The sequence below is a fragment of the Dipteris shenzhenensis genome, chromosome 3, assembly GCF_047967505.1.
Source record: "Dipteris shenzhenensis isolate YYH24624 ecotype China chromosome 3, Dip_SZ_1.0, whole genome shotgun sequence".
In the NCBI taxonomy this organism is placed as follows: domain Eukaryota; kingdom Viridiplantae; phylum Streptophyta; class Polypodiopsida; order Gleicheniales; family Dipteridaceae; genus Dipteris; species Dipteris shenzhenensis.
The window spans coordinates 50,820,920-50,844,110 of NC_141598.1; the positions used below are offsets into that span (position 1 = coordinate 50,820,920).

The following is a 23,191-nucleotide window of genomic DNA, read 5'->3' on the forward strand; positions in this document are numbered from 1 at the left end:
AATCCCATCCAATGCCAAAGAAAAGGAAACGATATTCTTTGACACAGAATGATATATGGGAGATGCACAAACCTTGTTAGGGCTTTCTACGGTGGATGGGCTTTCTATGGTGGATAGTGCAGCAGTGCTGCTTTCAATCGGAGACATGTAGAACCATATCCACAACAGTAGTGGAGGTGCTAAGAGGGACTCCCTAATTTTGACTTTACCACAATCTAAGTTCGCATTTTCAACCGTGCACCGTGAAGTGTGATCAAAGTTTGTACATACAGTAAATAAACCTCAGCTGCCTTTGCTCCAAAAATGTCTTTCAACCTGTGTTTACTCTCAATGTGCATTGTTGACTCTGATATGTATGATAGATTTTCCCTGTTACATTAATCAAGAAGCATTGATTGGTTGTTTAAATATACCAGTCCAGATTTGACAAAGATAGCTAATGCTCCAGAGGTAAAATTTTCCGACTAGCAATACAGAGATTGCATCTGCAAAAGCAATCAAGGAAAGCATGTGAATCTATGCAAAATATTAAGGAGAGACTTCAAGTATGATCCAGATTTTATATGCTCATCCAACTGCAAGCGTGCTGACTGTTGACTACGCACTCTCATTCATGCTTGCTGTAAATTTATGGCTCAGGGATTCATGCACTTAAAAAAGTATGATGAAATGAGATGGCATATATAGACCACATACAAGGTTTTGTGCAGCACAAAAGCATGTGTACCATGCTTTGTATTGCTTTTTGCACTGCATTTGTTGCATGCGAATTTGGAGAAAATATCTCTCAATTCAAACAAAATTGAATATTGATCTCACAAGCATGGAATGAGAGCACGGTGATATGCTACCTTCAGCTCCACAACAACTTGATTTAATTTCCGCTGACAGAAATTAGCCAATCATCAAGGCATCCCTTAAACCTCCATCCCTCAAGCTCGCATTCAAGCTATTACGCATGGTCCTCCTCCCCAGCCCACCATTACCTTTTCGCATCATGGTAACAAATTCATTGTAATCAATGCGACCATCCTGCAAGAAGAAAATGCGGCATTTTTATATAACTGAAAAAAACCATTAGATCTGTGTACACGATTTACACCTCAATGTAAGCTTGAAGAATTTAACCTAATGAGAGTTCCAGATTGACTTACATTGTCTTGATCCACTTCACGTATCATCTCATCAATGCGCACATCACCCATATTGTGTTCCAGGCAGGCTTGCTGTACTTCATCCACCGTGATATACCCACTACCATCCTTGTCAAAATATGAAAATGCAGCAAACAGATTCTCCTCACGCTCTATCTTGTTAAGATTAAGTGTTGCTGCAATAAATTCTTTATAGTCTATAGTGCCACTATTGTCCACATCAGCCTGCAAAAGGAAAGGTTCCCCACATCATAATCTTCTCCTTGCACAAACGAGAAGGAAAGACAAGCCAACACACCTCAGAAAACTTTAAAAAAATCAGAATTTTTTACTCACAGCTTCCATGAGGGCTTGGATTTCGGTATCCCTAAGAACAGAACCAAGTCTTCTTAAACCATTTTTCAGCTCATCAAATGTAATTGCACCACTGTTATCAGTGTCAATCATTTTGAACATCTCTTTCAATCCAGCAATCTCCTCTTCTGATAGTCTCTCAGCTATGACCTGCACTTCCAGGGGAAATAATATGAACACCAGACCAATCCTTGCAAAGAAAACAAAATTCTATTTATACTTTTGTAAGAGTTAAAAGTAGCATGTATGACAAATCAAGAATATACGAAAGAGAACCCCAATACCAACACAAAAAGGAACAGCAATCTGAAAATTAACAAAAAAAAAGGTAATAAGAGACCCTCAAAGCAATCTTCTTCATCTTGTTCATTGCCGTGAACTGCTTCATTCTAGAGAGTACTGCTGAGTCTATAGGCCTGTCTGGAGCCACACCCTCTTCTCTAATCCAAGGATGACCTGGCAAGGTATTAACACCCCTTAGTTTGCCTTCAAGGATCCAGCTTTACAAAAAGGCTGCAAAGGTAGCTTTCAGAAGTCAAAAGGGAAGGACAAGGGAGGGGGGGTGCTGAGAGAAAAGGGGAGGGAGGGAGAGAGGAGAAAAACGAGAAGGAACGAGACAAGGACGACGCACGGGGACGGCGGAGGGGGAAGGGAAGCAGAGAAAAATGAGAAGGAATGAGACAAGGACACACGGGGACCCGGGGGGGGGGGGGGGGAGGAGAAGGAATAGGACGAGGATGAGGAAATGGATTATAAAATAGAAACCATGCTTACATAGAACTTGATGGGCCGTATATCTCTTCTCAGGGTTTCTAATAAGCATCCTCCTGATCAGGTCTTTTGCACTCTCTGAGATAACAGGCCATGGATCTGATTCAAAGTCCAAATCTCCCTTAAGAACTTGTTCAAAGATCTGATGCTCCGTCTCTGACCAAAAGAAAAATTTCAAGGCATTAAAAAAGCACATAGGATTCCCAATCTTAGCATTATGATTATAATCCCCAAGTGTGGCATTCAATCAATGAGCACTCACAAAACTTGAATCCATCAGACTAAAGCTATGGCATCCTACTTTCGCAGCAGCGCCTAAAGGTAAATGTGGTCATCTTAAGATGCTTAAAGATACATGACACATCCACTTTAGTATTCATGTGATAGTACAGACCGGCGTGAGGAGACTCAATTTATAGCAATTATCTAAATTGTGAACAGCTAGTGTGAGACGATTTTTTGTTTTTGGGTGTTCATGAAAGCAAGGGTGAAGGAGGGGATAAATGATCGAAAACCAGAAAGCCAACGCCTTTTTTTTATTTCACTCCACAGAAGAGCTCTCCTTTTTTTAAAACAGATCCTCACTCCTCAGGCGTAGCCCCCCAAAAATTCCAAGTATAGAAACTCCTTATCTTCGACTCTCTGGAACTCTCAAAGTTGACCAGAAGTCAACACTGACACATCACCCCTATATTTGTGCTAATCACTCTACGCCCCCCCCCCCCCCCCCCCCTACATGGGTGTTTGGCCCAACACATTTACATTTAATTGCATATCTCCACGAGCCTTTACCCGATTTGCATGGGAACAGTTGCATTTGAAAGCTCTTTCTACACCCCACCTCCCTCTGGACTCCATTACGGAGGGGGTTACATGAGCTACCTATTTTCAGACTTTTGCAAAAGACAGTTTTCATATAAAATTTCCCCCTCTTGGCTGCCAAGAATATACACAGATTTGGCAGCCAAGAACAAAACCAGCAACTCACAAGACTGCATAAGTCCTCCAAAGTTAGCTGAAGACTCACATTTCAGCATTGTCAGATATCTTGCCTCACCTTAAATCTTTTAAGGCAGAAACCATTCACATGTTCCACAGGCATACTTCCATCCAACTCTTGCAAATCATAAGTACCATTGGCATAAACTTTTGTGACAAAAAAAGGTCCTTCCCATCTTACCAAAAACTTTTTGTCTAACCGATGATCCAACCGGTCATCATACTTCAAGACTAAACTCCCTCCTGTGAAAACTTCAGATTTTAACTGATCATCCAACCTGGCCTTCATAGCTCTTTGCTGAGCGTCATCAGTAAGCATTGCTTCCTGCCTTTGCTCATCCAACTTTTCCAAAGCAAATAATATTGGCTACATTTGCCTTGTTTCATCCAAATCATATTCTGCTACTATCCTCAGAGTAGTTCCAGTTCAGTCGGAAGGACTGCTTCTGACCTGTACACTAATGAGGACTGCTTCTGACCTGTACACTAAATGAAAAGGAGTAAAACCTGTAGCTACTTTTTGTGTAGTACGGTAAGCCCATAAGGCAAAGGGCAGCCATTTTTCCCACTCCAATCGAGTATTTTGAATCATTTTAGCTATCATATTACACAAAATACCATTGGTTTTTTCCACTCTACCACTGCATTGAGTAGGAGAGAATCTGTGCTTCACAGATAGCTTAGATAATAAAATTTGCAGTACATCCTTCCTGAAGTCTGGTCCATGATCTATAAGAATTTCTAGAGGGCATCCAAAGCGAGCACAAATATTATGTATGAGGAAAACAGCTACAGACTTGGCATCACACTTTATGACAGCCTTTGCCTCTGCCCATCTCATGACATAATCAGTTGCAACTAAGATATAGTACTTTCCATGGCGAGAACTAGGAAGAGGCCCCACAAAATCCAGCCCCCATTTTCAAAAGGCTCCAAAGCTTGGATGGGGTGAAGTGGGCCCCTTTTTAGTTCCCTTCTTCCAAAAGCTCGACAAGTATGACAAGTAGTACACCATGCTTGGATGTCCTTATGCAAAGTAGGCCAAAAATAGCCTGCAGCTAATACTTTCCTTGCTGTACTCTCATGAGCAAAGTGAACCCCACAAACATCCTCATGACAAGCTTCCATTACACGTTGAGCTTCTGTGGTTCCAACCACTCTACGCAAGACTCTATCCTTTCCCATTTTATATAAAACATCCCCCAGCAAAGTGTAAGGTTCGGCCTTCCTCAGTAGCTTCTTTTTAGAATCCTTTGACATGTCTTCGGGAATCTTTCCCTCCGGCAAATAATTATAAGCATCCTGCAGATCTTCTAATCCTGCATCAAGAAGTAAGACACATGCTGATGGCTCCAACGCTTCCTGGGCTAAAGCATCAGCCCGAGCATTTTGTTGCCTTGTTATGTGCACAAACGATTTCACTCCCAAATCTTTACATAAACCCTCAGCTTCTTTTTGCAAGGGTTTGAGAGCCTCATTACGCACTTGCCACATTTCTTGCATTTGAGATATAACCAACGGAGAATCTCCATACACGATTAACCTTTTGATTGCTCTTTCTTGGCTGCATTTCAAACTGTAAATCAAGGCTGCATATTCAGCCTGATTGTTTGACTTCAAATATTTAATATCTTTGCCATCAGCAACAATTTCTTTTCCTGCAGGATTACACAAACATATTCCAATACTTCCTCTTCCTGCCTTCCTTTGGAAGGCTCCATCAAAATGCAAGGTATACATTGACTCTATTTCTTCTTGGATTGGTTGTGAAAGTTGATCCTTTGTTTGTTTCTTGCCATTCTTTTTAACTTGATCTTCTATTTCTTCTGCTACTCCCCCCCCTATGAGCATATCAGCCAAAGTGGCCCGAGTGGAATGCTCTGTCAAAAAGGTGAAGTGAAACTCCTGCCATTCAGCCAACCATTTAAAAAATTTCCTAGTGGAATTTGACTTCTTAACCAAATAAGCCATGATCACTGAATCCACAAGGAAAACAAAGGGCTTAGGAAGCAAGTATGATCTGAATTTCCGGACTGCATACATCATTGATAACCCTTGTTTTTCCACTTCTGAATACCTTCCTTCTGCATCCATCAAACATCAACTGGCATAGAAAATTGGCTGCATAAAGCCGTTCTCTCCTTTCTGCAACAAAATTGCAGCCAATGCATTTTCGGTACAGCTTAGACCAACAAAGAAAATTTTATCCCAATCAGGGGGCATAAGCACCGGCCCTTCCTTGAGCATCATCTTCACTTCATCAAAGGCTTTTTGAGCCTGATCTGTCCATTCAAAAGCAGCCTGCTTTCCTGCCAACTGATGCAAAGGATGGAGCTTTTGTGCTAACTCCCATAATAAGTAACTTTTTGCACAAATGTTTTTAATTGACGGGCTGTCTTTGTTGGTACAGGTATATCATCAATGGCAGTCACTTTTTCAGAATCCATCTCAATTCCATTTTGCGAGACCACATGTCCCAATAACTTTACTCTATCCTCTGCAATGTGAAACTTAGCTGGGTTGAGGTTGCCCTGTGCATCATCTATCCTTTGTAATGCCAGACGGGTCTTTTCCAAACAATCTCTCTTTGAGCTGAAAATGCAAAAGTCATCTATATACACCTGTATGAACTTGCCCAAGTATGGCTCAAACACTTCATTCATAAACTGCTGAAAAGTAGCAGGAGCATTCACCAATCCAAATATCAAAACTCTATATGCATGAGTACCCCAGGGTGTTATAAAAGTAGTTTTCAATTAGTCCTCCTCTGCAATCCCAATCTGAAAATACCCGGAATACCCATCACATACTGTATATCTCTTCCTGCCACTTGGTCTAATATTAACTAGCCCATAACCAACCAATGTTGCCTTGGCACTTCTCCCAACTGACCACATATTTACTGGAAGATTCTACTTCTATCTTAGACATGGATTGGAACCTTCTGTTTTGTGGCCAACATGTAGAGAGACTTCACTTGGGGAATGGATGTGGGGCTGACGGAGGGGGGTTGTGCCTTTCCATTGACCCAGCCTCTCTAGCCTACAGGATCCAGGGCCAACGAGTTTTCATGTTAGAGGCACATGATGCAACACCCCCCTTCCCGCATGTGCCCTTTACCTTCGTCGGAAGATAGTGTCTGGGAGATGCTGCCCAACATCACTGCTTGGGACATATGGGTTGCCCGTTGCAATTTGGCCTGCATGTATCTTTAATATTATCACCGCAAGATAATTGTTGGATGTATAGATCTCCACCTTGGTTGTTAGCCCCTATTCTAGAGCTTCTCTGAAAAGAAGCTGGTTTCTCTAACAACTAGTTTGTTTCTCTTTCCCCCCTGATCTCGCCGCTGGTGCCTATCGGATTGCTGATTTATATATACCTATATGAATCCAGGAACATTCCCAAACTCATCCTCTAAAAACACAACATAGTGCAGTTTCAATCTCATGATAAGTCACTCATAAGGTTGAAAACCATAAACTCCATCACGCATAGCAGGGACTAGCTACTATGACATCCCCCCACTGACGTCATCAGCGCCCAACAGTGGGTGTAGACCATAGTATAAAAATATGCTCTCACACATAAAAATATGCCTATCGGGTTGCTGATTTGTCTGTTGCTTTTTCAAGCATTAATGAAACATCTTCTTTGGGGAGGGGGAACCCAATTTCAATAGAATGACTTGAGTCAACTGTTTGCCCAAGAAGTCGAAAGCTCTTGAGAAATTCAAACATGGAGACCTAAAGTGGAAGAAATAACTTTCAGAACATACCGAGAGGGAGGATTCATCTCAAAAAGAAGAACAGCATCAAGCATAAATTGATGATAGCACTAACATCTTAACAAAACAGGGTAGCAAAGCACAGGCAGTGTCACCAAAAAAAGGGTTTCGAGGCACCGAAACGCGAAGAAACGTTTCTAGCAAAAACGTTTCTTAGAAACGCCCGAAACGACCATTTAGGGCGAAACGCCTCGCTGTCAAAAATTTCGCCGCAATGGGTTTAGGGCCGAATTTGGCCGCCATTTCTATTTTTTGGCTCCTCTCCCGGCCGCTCCATTGTTTGCCTTGCTCCTAGTGCCTACCATCTACTCTACCCTCTACTCTACCCTCTACTCTCCTCTACTCTACCCTCTACTCTACTCTACCCTCTACTCTAGTCTCTACCCTCTACTCTACTCTACCCTCTACACTCTACTCTACCCTACACTCTACTCTACTCTACTCTACCCTCTACTCTCCTCTAGCCTCTACTCTACCCTCTACTCTAGAGTCTAGAGTCTACCCTCTGCCGTCTAACCTCTACAATCTACTCTACTCCCATACCATGGCCTCAAGACGTGCCGGTAGACCGAGAAAGAGATATGGCACATCTGGCACGAGGAGGTCAGTATGCAAGTTTTGTGGTGACACTTTGACGGGATCTGCCCCTTGCCCCTCGTTCGAGCACATTTTTTATGGATTAGAGGCCAGGGTAAGAGTGCTTGCCATGCCATTCCAGAGGGTATCTTCTTGACATATGGAGATATTTGCTGAGATGAATGATCACAGATCAAGTTCTTCAAGCTAATGTGTTGGTTGAGCAGCAGAAGTTGGGCATAGAGGCAACCGTCACTCTCACATCATCCCAGTCAGATGCCGGGAATGTGGAGTGTTCTCACTCACAGCAGGAGGTGCATGGGTATACTCCATCTACATCGACATCACAAGTGCATGGGAGTGCCTCTACTCGGCCTCTACATGGCACCACTCCATCGGCATCCGTATCAGTTGGGCTGTCCGCTATGCCATCAGCTCCTCCACGGCCTCCTGCCAAGAGGCCGCGTGGTCCAACAACTCACTCCGAGAGTTACTCCTATACAGGCTGCTTGGGCACCATGCCTGAAGCAAGAGGCTGCAATCGCAGAGGAGCAGTTTTTCTACGCTTGCAATATTCCCTTCAATGTTGCAAGGACTCCTGCCTATAAGAAGTTTTATCATGCACTTGCAGCTGCTGGTAGAGCAAGAGCATCATCCCTTACACCTGCTAGTTCTGAGACTCTCCACACCACACGTTTGAAGAAGCGGGTGGGATTAATTAAGAAAGACATGGAGGGACTCAAGGAAGCTTGGAGTCGGTATGGATGCACCATAGTCTCTGATGGATGGAGTGACACGAAGAGGAGACATATGATTAATATCTTGGTCACTAGTTGTGTGGGAAGCATATTCTTGAGAGTGGTTGATGCCTCACATGCCGGCCTTTACATCACCAGAGAGTGGATATGGAGTCATATTGAGGCAGTCATCAAGGAGATTGGTGAGGACAATGTAGTGCAAGTCATCACCAATAATGGCTCCAACTGCAAGAGAATGGGAAGTCTTCTTGAGGAGAAGTATCCCAAGATAGTATGGACACCTTGTGCCTCACACACTCTTGATTTGATGATAGAGGATATTGGAAAGCCGCCTTGGGTGTCGAGTGTGGTCGAAAAAGCAACGCAGCTAGTGACTTATATCACTCGTAAGCCACATGCACTGGCCCTATTCAGAAGGGAGTGTAAGTGGGAGCTTGTGAGACCCTCGAAGACACGCTTTGGCTACATCTTCCTGGTTCTTAGCAGGTATGATTCATGAATCATGGTTCAATTTTCATCATTCAAGAATCAATTCCTCAAACTATTCATTGTTTAAATTTATCATTCGTAGGCTGGTTAAGACCAAAGAGAGCCTTCGTCCCATGATGACCAGTTCAGATTGGCCGGATTGGAGTGACTCGAGATTGCTTGCTCGATAGAATGTCGAGGGGATTGACTTCAACAATCAGTTTTGGCAGGAAGCCCTTTGCATTCAGATGTCCATAGAGCCCTTGTACTTTGTGCTTCGACTCTTTGACCATGAGGGTTGTACTATGGGCTTGCTATACGAGTTCATGCTGAAGCTTCGAAAAGCAACAGAGGATTGTCCTATTGAGATCCTCAACTAGAGCAGGTACATATAAGTTGAAACTTGTAAGTTTAATACTCAGTTCTCCTAGCTCTAGCCTCTAACTTGATTCCTTTTGGTAAATTTTCCGAAAGGATGACATATTAGGAATTTGGAGGAAGAGATGGGATTGGTTTCATAGGCCAATCCACACTGTTGCACATATGCTCCATCCCTTGTGGAAGGAGCCTGCTAAATGGAATGATCGAGTGCTTGTGAACGGATGGACCCAATACTTGGAGAAAGTATGCGACTCATCAGTCCAGAATAGGTGAGGTAGCATGGCGTACAAGTTTGCAGCCTACTCACCACTAAGTGCTTTGTATTATCATTTATGATTTATGATTTATCTAATTATTTATATTGTTGCAATAGCATTGAAGAGGACATAGTGGCGTTCTGCAATGACATGGGTCATTTCTCCCGTGCAATTGCCAAGGAAAGAGACAACAGGGTGTTGGCTCTTACTTGGTGGGAGAAATTTGGGATTTTGAATCCCTCATTGCAGAACTTAGCTCTCTGCATCCTCTCGCAAGATTGCACATCAGGTCCAGCTGAGAGGATATGGAACATATGTGCAGACATACACACCAGGAAGAGAAACAAGTTCGTTCTAACTTCTTATAGTTCTTATTTATAGGCTATAGCATCAAGCTTGTAACATTTTCAAAAACAATTCTTAAGTCGTGAGAATTGACTTCTTTATGCTTTGTAAACTATGTCAGGTTGAGCGTGGAGCAGCTCAATAGGTTGGTATATGTCAATGCCAACCTACGTCTGCTTGAGAAGTACAAGTCTACAAACGGTACCGGTGGCATCGAGTGGAAGCCCAAGCAAGTCAATCCTGACAAGATCAAGCTAAAACCTGTCGACATGTCCATCATCCAGCACAGTCGAGAGAATGACAATGCTTACGAGTTCTTGCAACAGGATATGCTTCGATTCCGACGTCAAACACATTCGATGGCTCGAGCTCATGCACCATGAGTACGTGCTGCTGCTGTTGCATAGGATACAGGGACACCTCAGATTCGTGGTTATCAACGTCGAGCATGAGCCTCACGAGGAGGATCGCAGGTATCTCTTCTTCCATCGTCATCCTGAGGACGTTGAGGTAGAGATGAGCCAGAGGAGGAGGAGGTGGCATTGGTAGACAGTGCGGACTCAGAGGACTCAGATCAATTGCGAGCCAATGCTTGGTTCGAGGGTGACACTTCCTCTTCCTCCACAGAGGATGCAGATCCATCTGCTGATTCCAGTGCTAATGATGATAGTGATGAGGCAGTAGATATTGGAGAGGGCAGCGGTCCCTAGCTCTAGAGAGTTGAGACTAGAGTGTACTGTGTAGTTGTTACCAGCTGGCTTGCAGGCGACAGGCTTTGATTATGGATACAGTTACCAGTATATCATTATGGCATGTTACATGTATGATGTAAACAGTAATGCATAATACATTTGTCATATTTTTAATCTTCAATCTTGAATCTTGAAATTTGATTCTGAAATTTGAATTATGAAGTTAAAAGTTTATTGTTTGAACTATGGGCCATGGGCCATGGCATATGCTAGCAGCCATATGCACTTGCAACTAATTAGTTAATAGTAATTTGTAAACTGTAAGATCTATGTCTTTGTAAACCTCAATCTATAGGCTGCGCAGCGCATCTTTTTACTCTTTCAACTGTGTAATGTGTGTGTGCATTGTGTGCACAATATGGATATCTGAGAGCTCTTTTGAGAGAGAGACAGAGAATCTGAAGACAATTATTTATGAAGTATATATAACTTCTATAACATATAGTATTTTTAGGCGTTTCTAGACGAAACCCTGTAAAAATCTAGAAACGTTTCTTCTGACACTGAGCACAAGTATCAAGCAATCATGGAGGTGGCTGATGACATCCCCTAATCTGCCCATATGGCAGCTTCTATGGCAGATGCCACCCTCTTACCTCTAGATGGCTAATGACACTGGACAACCCCTAATCTGCCCATATGGCAGTTTCCATGTTGCCCTTGCCCTTGCTAGATGCTACAATGGCCTTGTCCTCTAATATCTTTGCCTTTGTTCAACATATCCTCCATCTACTAAAAAGTGAGCAGCTTGGATCACTCCGAGAACCTCATGCTGGTGACAAATCCTCACATCAATAGACAATGAACCGGCCAGATAGAGAAACCACCAAAATATATATTTCCGTCCAAAACTATGGACACAATACAAGAGAGATTGATCCAGAGTCCCACCAATGGTGTGGTCCTCTGATCTTACCACAAGGTCCTTCTCCTATCTGCTGGCTATCTCTAGACTCGAGCCCGCGTGCTCCACCTCGAGCGTAACTAGACTTTCCATCCAAAGATCTCAGCAACTTGCTGCCCTGGAAGACAGCCAAGGTCCAGCCTCTTCCTAGCTAAGTCAGCAGCCCTTCAAGCACCCTCTCACCTCCTGGATATAGGCCCAGAGGGTGGCTTCCTGCTGCTCCTTTCTGCCCTGGAACTGCTGGTTGCTGGATGTTGAAATGAGGCCAAGAGCCTCTCCTTATATAGGCCCTAAGGCCTGCTGAGAAAACCGACCAGCCAGCCTTATACTGGCCGACCAGTCTGCTGCTGGTCCAGCCCTTTAAGGACTCACAAAACTAGGCCTTTATGGCCCACACTTTTACGGCTTTTGGCCCTCCAATCTAGGCAAGGGCCCAGCCCCTAGGTCAGCCCTATATAAAGCCTGGTTGGCTGCCTCAAAGCAGCCCAACCAGCCTCTCTCCTGGCCGACCCATGTGCTGGTCTGTCCCGCCTCTGCTGCGCCACTCTGATCTGCCCACTTGCAGACCGGCTACATCACTTGGATGCCCCGCCATCTGCACTATAGTTCGCGCCATCTGTTGCAGCCTTCTTCTCTTGTGAGGTGCTGCCCATGTGGCAGCCCCCTCTCTCTCTCTTCTCTAGCATCTTTTGCCCTAGGTCTCCCTCCCCCACGCTCTCCTCATTTGGGGGCTTACAGATGGGGAGGTGACCTTTCCAACACCCCCTCTCACCGAAACATCTCGGCCCAATGCCAACACATCGATGACGATGCTCCAGTAACTCCCTGGTCGTAGTCCTTTGGAACTCTTCGATGTCGAAATCTTTTCCTGGCTTTTCATCCAGTGGCTCCTGCTCCACCTGGTCCGGTTCCGCTTCCTGCACACCATCCTGGTACACAGGTCCATCTTTGGTAGCACCTCCAGGCACCACCTCCTTCAGTCATGTTCCTACCTTCGAACTCGAGCAGTCCAGCCATCATGATTGGCAAGGTCCCCACTTGCAGACCGGCTACATCACTTGGATGCCCCGCCATCTGCACTATAGTTCGCGCCATCTGTTGCAGCCTTCTTCTCTTGTGAGGTGCTGCCCATGTGGCAGCCCCCTCTCTCTCTCTTCTCTGGGCATCTTTTGCCCTAGGTCTCCCTCCCCCACGCTCTCCTCATTTGGGGGCTTACAGATGGGGAGGTGACCTTTCCAACACCCCCTCTCACCGAAACATCTCAGCCCAATGCCAACACATCGATGACGATGCTCCAGTAACTCCCTGGTCGTAGTCCTTTGGAACTCTTCAATGTCGAAATCTTTTCCTGGCTTTTCATCCAGTGGCTCCTGCTCCACCTGGTCCGGTTCCGCTTCCGCACACCATCCTGGTACACAGGTCCATCTTTGGTAGCACCTCCTGGCACCACCTTCTTCAGTCACGTTCCTACCTTCGAACTCGAGCAATCAAGCCATCATGATTGGCAAGGTCTGCAACCAATGAATATTTCCAGATAACCTGGTCATGAACTCTCGCTGAGTTCTCAAGCAGGTACTCTTCTGGCTTCAGTACTCTTTGTCCATCACCTTCTAGCAATCTACGTCCGAGATTTGAAGAAGCACCAATATTTCCCCTTCTGCCTTCGAAGAAGGCCAATTTCTTCCAATCTCGTATCACCTGAGACAAATGAAGAGCAGAGCCTCTCCACAGCATGCTATAAAGACTCAAATGCAAAATATCAAGTACATACCACACTGTTGTACTACCTGAATGTTTGCCCTGAAAGCAAACTCTCATTGAGGCACCCACCAAGCGCCTGTGTAAACCTGTATTGTTCCCTTCTAAACTCCAGCGTCCATCTAACCATGAGCCCACAGGGCCTTCCATGGAATCCACCCTCGTGTTAGTGTCAACAGCCACGCACCTGGAAGGTACCAAGCGCTCCATGCTGTCCTTCACCTTCACAAAGGCATCTGACTCCTCCTCGCCCACATCTCTATGCCAGACATCCTCACTGTGATTTCTGGATCAACATATCTGACCTCGGTAACACTCGGTGATGTCACCACGGACAACTCTTTGATTACCACATTTGCTTTGGCCTCTCCCTCTGAATCTGAGTCAGACTCCTTTTTGTTTTTCTGATCCGCCTTTTTCTTTCCGCAGTCCTTTGCAAAATGTCCTGGCGTATCACAATAGAAGCACTTCTTCTGCTTCTTCCTCTTAGAAGTCCCCTTGTCGTCAGAGTCGTCTTTCTTGGACTTGCCACCGTTAGGCTTGCCCTTTCCTTTGCTTGCAGAATCCTTCGCCAGCATCGCCTTGTCATCTTTGTCCTCGTTGTAGAGCTTCTCCCGAGCTTCCTCCTGTAGTAGTAATGGACCCAACTCCTCAACCGTCAGCGGTTTGGTCCTCTGTCCTACTGTCACAGCCGTAACAAAGCTCTTGAATCTCCGAGGCAGTCTCCTCAGTACCATCAAGGCCAAATGGCATGAGTCTGTCTTATGACCAACTGCTACCAGCTGATCCCTCACCACCTTGACCTTCGTCAAATGGCTATGTACCATATCTCCTTCTTCCATATCAAGATTGTAGGGTTGATGCTGAAGAAGCTAAATCCGGGAGGTGTTGTCCATCTCGTACAGATCCTTCAGGGTGGCCCACGCCTCTACTGACGTCTCAGCCAGCTAGATATGTGGAAGAACGGAGTCCGCCGTAGTCCCTATGATTATTGCCAGGGCATGGGCATCTCTGTCTTCCCAAGCTTCGAGCTCCTCTCTGTCTACTGCCATGACTATCTCCCCTTTCCTGTCCACCATGTCTTCCGGCTTCGACTCCACTCCCGTGGTCAGCTTCCACGACTTCCGAGCCACTAAATGACTCCGGATCTTCACTTTCCAGATCGGGTAATTAGTCCCGTCTAGTTTCCCAGACTCTCCAAAGTTAAGGATAGTGAAAGAGAGAAAACTGAGGAAGGAGGAAGGAAAAGCAAGGGCTGAAGAGGCTGTAGAGGTCGACATCTCTGCTGTTTTTACCACACAGCAAAGTCAACCAATCTCAATTTCAGTAGACCAGAACTTTGAACGCACCTGACTGAACCTGAGTCACCCTCTCTCGCAAGGGCACAATCCTCCAGTCGTGGAAGTCGATTCCCAAGAGCTTCTCAATCAGGGTCGTCCTTCAGCAAGGTCCCTGCCTTCAAGCTCCCACACCTGTGAGCCTCCTACTTGGGCTCTGATACCATGTTAGAAATGACCCAACAGAGGGTACGCACAGTGGAAGACTGATAGTAATGCCCAGGAGCTCACACAGTGTCGTGTGAGTGTGGAATCACAAACTTCTTTACTTATGTGCATTCAATAGATGTGCAGACTCATCAATAGACAATGAACCGGCCAGATAGAGAAACCAATATATATTTCCGTCCAAAACTATGCACACAATACAAGAGAGATAGATCCAGAGTCCCACCAATGGTGTGGTCCTCTGATCTTACCACAAGGTTCTTCGCCTATCTGCTGGCTATCTCTAGACTCGAGCCCGCGTGCTCCACCTCGAGCGTAAGTAGACTTTCCGTCCAAAGATATCAGCACCTTGCTGCCCTAGAAGACAGCCAAGGTCCAGCCTCTTCCTGGCTAAGTCTGCAGCCCTTCAAGCACCCTCTCACCTCCTGGATATAGGCCCAGAGGGTGGCTTCCTGCTGCTCCTTTCTGCCCTGGAACTGCTGGTTGCTGGATGTTGAAATGAGGCCAAGAGCCTCTCCTTATATAGGCCCTAAGGCCTGCTGAGAAAACCGACCAGCCAGCCTTATACTGGCCGAGCAGACTGGCCGACCAGTCTGCTGCTGGTCCAGCCCTTTAAGGGCTCACAAAACTAGGCCTTTATGGCCCACACTTTTACGGCTTTTGGCCCTCCAATCTAGGCAAGGGCCCAGCCCCTAGGTCAGCCCTATATAAGGCCTGGTTGCCTGCCTCAAAGCAGCCCAACCAGCCTCTCTCCTGGCCGACCCATGTGCTGGTCTGTCCCGCCTCTGCTGTGCCACTCTGATCTGCCCACTTGCAGGCCCGCTCCATCACTTGGATGCCCCGCCATCTGCACTGTAGTTCGCACCATCTGTTGCAGCCTTTTTCTCGTGAGGTGCTGCCCAAGTGGCAGCCCCCTCTCTCTCTTCTCTGGGCATCTTTTGCTCTAGGTCTCCCTCCCCCACGATCTCCTCATTTGGGGGCTTACAGATGGGGAGGTGACACTGAACAGCCCCTAATCTGCCCATATGGCAGTTTCCATGTTGCCCTTGCCCTTGCTAGATGCTACAATGGCCTTGTCCTCTAATATCTTTGCCTTTGTTCAACATATCCTCCATCTACTAAAAAGTGAGCAGCTTGGATCACTCCGAGAACCTCATGCTGGTGACAAATCCTCATAAAAGTATGTTGCACCACAAGCGCACCCATATCCACCTTACGGCCCTATGCTGCTGATTGGGCTCCAGCCATTTTAACCTTGGCGACAAGGTTGAGCACCATTTCTTCAACTTCACAAATCAGAGCAAGATCCACTTAACTTGCCTGCCTCACCAAAATTGGGCAGCAAGCTTGAAATACAAATTGAAATTGAGCACCCTGCCAAACTTGCCAAGGCACACTTAACTGATCCTGAAGTTGGCAACCATCAACAGAGGGCCTCCTTCCTTCCTGGTATTGGGATAGCATGCTTAAGTAGAACGTCCCAGGCTCTGATATGAGGGCAGGAAACCTCTACTACCCCTGCAGCCGAGTATGTGGTTCCCAAGGATCCTCACTATGCTCGGATCTCACCCATAACATGTGCACACCAGTATAGATGAAGACAACACCGAGATCTGGAATATACAAAGCAAAATAAGCCAGCTTAAATGTCTCATACATGTACCACAAAACATCGACTTATCTGTTACAAAAGTGCTCCCCATGTAGGCAGGCGGCAAGATGCTACTACCTACATGCTGCCGTTGTGGCCCTTGGACAGCCCCCATGCTGTGCACCTTTTGTGCTTTCCATTGCAGCCCTTGGTTTATTGCTGTTAACACCTGTCCATGCACTAGGCCCTACACATGACCTCGCAGCATATGCCCACCCTATACGACCACCCAATGGAGCTTACAACCAGAGGAATTGCCCCTCCCCTAGATAGACCCTAGCTACACTCGCTGGCTTGTCAAATCATTCTGGGAACATGCATGTATATTAATATATACTTGCATGCATAGCCCCACCCATAAGCATCCATTTACACCAACCTCATCAGTTGCGTCTCTCTCAAAATAGGGAGTCATGACGAAGGCTAATACAGGTGAACCATTTACAATAAAAAATAATTTGGGAGGAGTGGTACATAATTGACTCGGATGAGGTTTGTTGAATTGTCAGTTACTATCGGGGTTCAAATCCACAAGCCACTGCATCAATAAATAAGCAGATTGTCCATGCCCACAAACTTTATACATTTTAAACTGATACTTTGTGCAACTTCCAACTGGTTTTCCCCATAGCATTGGATAGGGATTTTCTCTTCTTTAATAGAAGAAAAAGTCTTGGAGAAGCGCCACAGCCCAGGAAGGTGTCATAAGGACCACTTGTACGGTGGCAAGCTTTGTTTTTTATTAAAAAAACTTGGTTGGCAAATAAAACAAGGAATCACATTGGAAGAATGTGGAATCAGTAGCATGGCGGATATAATTGAAGGGTTCTACATTGTGCAAGACAAATTAAAGACAATGCCAGGATTAAATGGCACAAGTAAAGAAGACAAACAAGAGGGAAGTCAACGCACATCGAAGAGAAAAAATCGAGAAAATCCAAAACCTTCAAAAGGATAAATGGCTGGATCTTGGTTTGCTAAGAGTAAAGCTGACTGATCACACAATTTATTCAGTCACACAAATTCTTAAGGTGTTTTGTGAGGTGCTATCTACTCGCCTAAAATAATAACAGCTAGGATGCTTTACGGCCAGTTGAAACTCTGAAGGAAGAAAATTTAAGGTGCTAATACCCATAAGCGAATGCAGCAAAAAATTGTAATCCGGAAGTATATAAAGACAGTTGAGCATTGCCTCTGCATTTCTATAAGCTCAATAATAGTGAACCCACCCAATCTTTTTCTGCAAATGAGGACGAATAAGCAAGCTCACCTGCCCAGAAAGGAGGAACTCCACTGAGCAAGATGTATAGTATTACTCCAGCACTCCAAACATCTGCCTCAGGCCCATAGTGCTTATGCAGGACTTCAGGAGCCACATAGTAAGGACTACCAACGACATCATGAAAAATTTCACCTGTTCAGTGGGGGTACATTTAGCCAAAGACAATTTCAACACGGTGTACAGTATGGAGAAAATGAGAGAGAGCTAAGCACGAGGACAATTAGTCAAAGTCCATGATGTTCGCTAGCATATCGACCGGAAATTATGAGAACTAAAGAAAAGAACCCGTGAGCTGCCTCCTTGAAAATTTTCTATGATACGTTCTCAACATACCTGGTCTGAAGAACACTGACAGCCCAAAATCGGTTGTCTTGAGAGGGGACTCCTCATTTTTGTTGGAGAAAAGAAAATTCTCCGGTTTCAAGTCACGATGCATGACTCCTAGTGAATGACACGCTTCGACCACCCCTACGATTGTCCTCGTCAGTTCAGCCGCCTTCCGTTCACTGTAATGTCCTCTCTGGATGATGCGATCGAAGAGCTCTCCTCCTGCACAAAGTTCCATGACGAGATGAACGGATGTCGAATCCTCGTACGCTCCTTTGATGGTCACAACATTGGGATGGCCTGAGAGGTGATGCATAATATGAATCTCGCGCCTCACGTCATCAACGTCTTCTTGCGAAATCAGCTTGCGCTTCGCAATGGATTTGCAAGCGTACTCCTTCCCTGTACTCTTCTCGATGCATAGATAAGTTGTCCCAAACTGTCCCTGTCCCAATTTCCTCCCTAAAACGTAGAGATCCTTGAGATTCTCGGTCTGCCGGCCGACGACCGAAGCTGTGAGACTTTGACCCGAAAATGACAACGAGTCCTGAGATCGTTGCATAGCTTGAGGATCAGGATGAGCAACGACAGGCGGGTGAACGACTATAGGATTCGAAGGCTTATTTGGGGTCTGCGAATTTTTGGCAGCGCGCGTTTGTTGCGCCTGCGCCTCGTTGTTGCCTAATTCGATGGCAGTGAAGTCGTCCCCGGGCTGGGGTTCGGGCCCTGGAGAAGCAGGACCAGAGCGCCAGAATCGATAGGAATTGGGGTCCCGGGCGCCAGGAAAGAAGAATCCGTTCTTGTTCAAGCTCGAGGTGATGCAAGTGTTACCCATTTAGTACTGCGATGTAAAAGCGAAGTCAAGGAGGCAATGTGACCCATGCAGGAGGGAGCTCTCCAGGCAAGCGACAGGAAAAGGGGAGCTGGAGGGCGGCGACAACGGGAAAAGGGGGGGGGGGGAAGGGAAAGGGAAGGCTGTGGGGAAGAAGGGGTCAAAAGCGAGGAAGGATCAGGGGAGGAGGCGGGCAAGCGCCATAGTCAGGAAGCGTGTGAGGTGCTGGGAAGCTGCGAAGCGGGGGGGAGGGGGGGAGGGGAAAAGGTGGGATTTTGGGGGAGAGGAAAGGGGGAGAGGAGTGAGGAGATGGGGAAGCTCAATCCGCCATAGCCAGGGAGCTCAATCCGCCATAGCCAGAGAGCTGGAAGCTCGATCCGCCATAGCCAAAAGCTTAATGAAGAAGAAGATGGGAAAAGGACGAAGGGGTCAACTGTGGTGTGAGGAGGGTTTATGAGGGGAAGGGGAATATGAGCTGGAATAGCCATAACAGCCATAATAGCCATAAGAGCCATAGCCAGATTCCTCATCCGCCAGATAACCCAACAAATAGCTTTCTCAGAAGCTTCCAACCCCCTCATCATTAAGAACACGACTTCCACCGGCCCAGCCCGTCCCCCCCGGTTCCCCCCGTCGGACGCCCTTTGACTCTGCCCTCCGGCCGTCCCTTTTGACCCCGTCTCCACTTCTTCTTGTTTCTTTTTCTGTTAAATGTATTTGTCCCCGTTGGCTTTGAATATCACTAGTTTTAATAATGTAACATAAACGTCCCTGGCCAGTTATTTTGCTGGCCCCCCCTCTCATCTAGTGTACACCACTCGCATTGGTATTGCTCCTCTTTCCATATAGCATTTTAGAGCCTGTCCCTGCGTTCCCATTGGACTCTCATTTCTTTGCCCACCGTCCTAGTGCTTCGAATCGGTGTCAATCCACCACAAGGTGTCTTGTTGTTTTGCCACCACCTTAAGTGCCCTCTACACAAGAGCTCGAACTCCACACGTGCTGGAAATGCGAACCGGATCTTCCTGTAGGCTGGAACACAGGCAAGCATCACAATGCCCCGATGGAGAGCAGAATTTTCCAGCATGCTAATGCGAAACTTTGGCAATGTATTTTCTAGGGTATCCCACACGAACGACAAACCCTGGCATTTTTTGCTAGCCCCGCATATCACGAGAACAGCCTCTTAGAGCCCCTCGCATACCAAGATATCCAACCCTCACATTGGCTCGGTGCTAAGCTTGTGTGGAATCATCACTTGTAGTATGTTGATAATGCGTTGGGATGCATAATCTACAATCTCTTGCAATTCTCGTGAACTAACCCCAAAAGGTTGGTGAGAGTGTACACCATTAAAAATCACAATGTACACCTTTGTAAAAGAATGGAGTATACACTTATATACAATTAGGGAATACGCTTATAAAAAAATGGAGTGTACACTTAGATACAATTAGAATACACTTATATACAATTAGGGAATACATTTATATACAATTATTAACAAATGGAGTATACACTATATAAGATTAGGGAATACACTTAGGATTGCTCCCCATTTGCCATAGATTTGTCATAAGATGAACCTTATTCTACCCCAAAAGGCTCATATTGTCTCTATGCTACTTTTCGCTAGCATGGACAAGAGCCAATCAAGTGTAACTTCACTCTTTAATTTATCCTAGTGACAAAAATATTACTCTATTGTGTCTATTTTCTCTCTCTCTCTCTCTTTATTAATCCATATCAATTTTGTGGTCATACCTAGGGCCAACAAAATTGTTATATATAATAGTCCAAGGCTTTCGTTCCCTTAGCCACCACTAGCCCTAGCCCTGGTATGACTAGTGGATTTAAAATGAGCTAAGGGAATGCATAGTGGTATGGCATGTGTGCAACTTTTTACATTATATAAGGCCATCCACATGGTAATATGGTATTGCCATTACTAGCAAAGGTTGGGGCCAAGTGAGTAGGTTTTTGGGAAGGGGAGAGAGAAGGGATGATGGTCCAAATTTTTTATTATTGTAGTTCTATATGGGTTTTAACTTCTTCTTGTTTTTTTTGTGATATCCAAATGACCTTGCAACGCATGTACCAAGACTAGATGCAATCAATGACACATACAAAGGGATGGGTGATATGAAGATTGGCTAGAAAGGTTTTGAACATATAAGTACTAAGGTCTTAATAAGGAAAGAAAGACAAACTAAGAAAGATGTACAAAGATCTTCTCAAAGAGTAACACGTACATCCCCCTTTCCACTCACCTAATTGATTAATGAATTTTATCCTTTGGGAATCTCAAAAGATTTTTTCATACATATAACTTGACCTAAGGAGCAACCCATCTACCTCTTTCAAGGCATTTTCAATAGAACTTTATAAAAGGGTTTTAGATTTTTACCCTCATAAATAAGAGGGGAGGGGATCCCTCCCATTATAAATAGAGGGACGTCCTAATTAATCACTCTCCTCTTTAATGCCCCCCCTCCTTCCTTTCCCACCCCTTCGCTTCACCTGTTTCCACTAATTGATACATTTTCAATTTTTTTTTATTGCCTTGCCTGTGAGGGTAGGCTTTAGTAGAGTGATTGTTTCTTTCCCAAAGGGAAAATTCATAATTTTGAGGTTTATTTTTTGCTCTCCACCCCCCTCTCTCTCTCTTACACACACACTTTTTTGGTGGAAATCTATGCCTCTCTCTCTCTCACACACACACATAGCTTTTTGCCCTCTTTTCCATGCTGCCCATCCAATTCATCTTCTTTTTCCTTATTTTGGATCTTGGGCAGGGCTTATGAATGATGTTCATATTTTATATTATTCATCTTATATTAAATAAATTATTGGCTATATTAATTTCATTGGGGGGGATCAGACCCCAAAAAAGACCCTATGGCTCACAAAAAGGGACTAGCCCTGAGCCTGCACTGCACATAGCATGTAAACTTCAATACATCAACAAAGAGGATTTGAGAATTGCAGTCTCCCTGAAAGTAGCCAGATGTAGAAGCTAAAACACAGCTTGATTTCTAACAATCCCAAATGGCTGCACGAACGTAGGGCCATGAGGCTCCCGGTAAAACTTTCACCTCTCCAAGCAAAGTAAGCTACCAATTGCCATCAACCCGGAATGGCAAATTGCCACCTCCACCTTCCTCTAGACCTCCCTTGCAACAATGGTGCAATTCCACAGGGTATGTCTTATGACCTCCATCATCCTTCCATAGGGTGGGTAGGATGGATTCACCTGGATTCTTTTGGCTGCCTTCCTCTTATAGCCAGCCATTGATGAGCAAATTTCCAAAGCAGGAACCTCACTTTGCCGACCGCACATTTTCAATCAGAGGGACCTACTTATGATCTGTAGCCTTTATTGTTAGGCTACCCTAGCCCTATACTTTGTTGTGTGCAATGTAGAAATTCACTATAGTATGATCTCAAGGAATAATATTTCATATTGGGTCCTCATGTAAACTTGGACCCTTCTTATATTGTGCATTGCTACAGTGCTATAAGCACCTTCTTTTGAACTTTCCAAAGCTTTAAGGGCTTCTTTTTGGCCCCCATCCCAATCTCCAAGCTCACAACATGCGCATGGCATTATTGTAGGCAAGAGTCCTACAATATATATATTTTTTGAAACCTCATCCTTCTTTAAAAGGATTCATGCTCATAAATGTATAAGCATAACTTTGAAACCAAGTCCACCACTTAAGCTAACTAGCTAGGGAAACTAATATGGCTAGTAAGTCAGATGGAAAAACATTATTGTGAGTAGAGCAAAGCAAGTTCTACTGATCAAAAAAGGTGTTATGGAAATTATATTTTTGATATATCTTGCTTTGGACATTATTATTTTTAGTCAAGTGAGACTATGACAAAGTACTCCATAGGAGCGCACCGAATGTGCATAGACTATCGTGCACTAAACAAAATTAAAGTGAAGAACAAATATCCAATCCTTAGGATTGATGATCTTTTGGACAAATTGAAAGGGGCCAAGGTCTTCAGTAAGATAGATCTCAAATCTAGCTATCACCAAGTTCGTATGGTAGAAGAGGATATATACAAGACTGCCTTTAGAACTCAAACGAGACATTGAGTTTCTAGTTATGCCTTTTGGGCTAACTAATGCTCCAGCTACTTTTAGTAGAATGATGAACCAATCTTTCTTAAACACCAAGATTGTGCGGTAGTATTTTTTTATGATATTCTGGTGTTTAGCAAAGATGTTGAGGAGCATAAAGAACATCTGAAGCTAGTCTTTTCACTCTTGAAAGAAAACCAATTGTACATAAATCCTAAAAAAGCAGTTTCTTTCAAG

The 23,191-nt window shown here is 44.9% G+C and overlaps 1 protein-coding gene across 1 annotated transcript; it reads right to left on the reverse strand.

Annotated features, from left to right (window-relative positions):
- Positions 1-662: 662 nt before the first annotated feature.
- Positions 663-19,332, reverse strand: LOC147903958 (calcium-dependent protein kinase 26-like). Its single transcript, XM_087402310.1, has 7 exons — positions 18,036-19,332; positions 17,691-17,834; positions 2,283-2,435; positions 1,849-1,964; positions 1,491-1,658; positions 1,155-1,379; positions 663-1,032 (listed from the first exon to the last, which is right to left on the reverse strand). The coding sequence occupies exons 1-7, from the start codon at positions 18,862-18,864 to the stop codon at positions 895-897; spliced, it is 1,773 nt and encodes a 590-aa protein (XP_087258436.1). The 5' UTR covers positions 18,865-19,332; the 3' UTR covers positions 663-894.
- Positions 19,333-23,191: the final 3,859 nt, after the last annotated feature.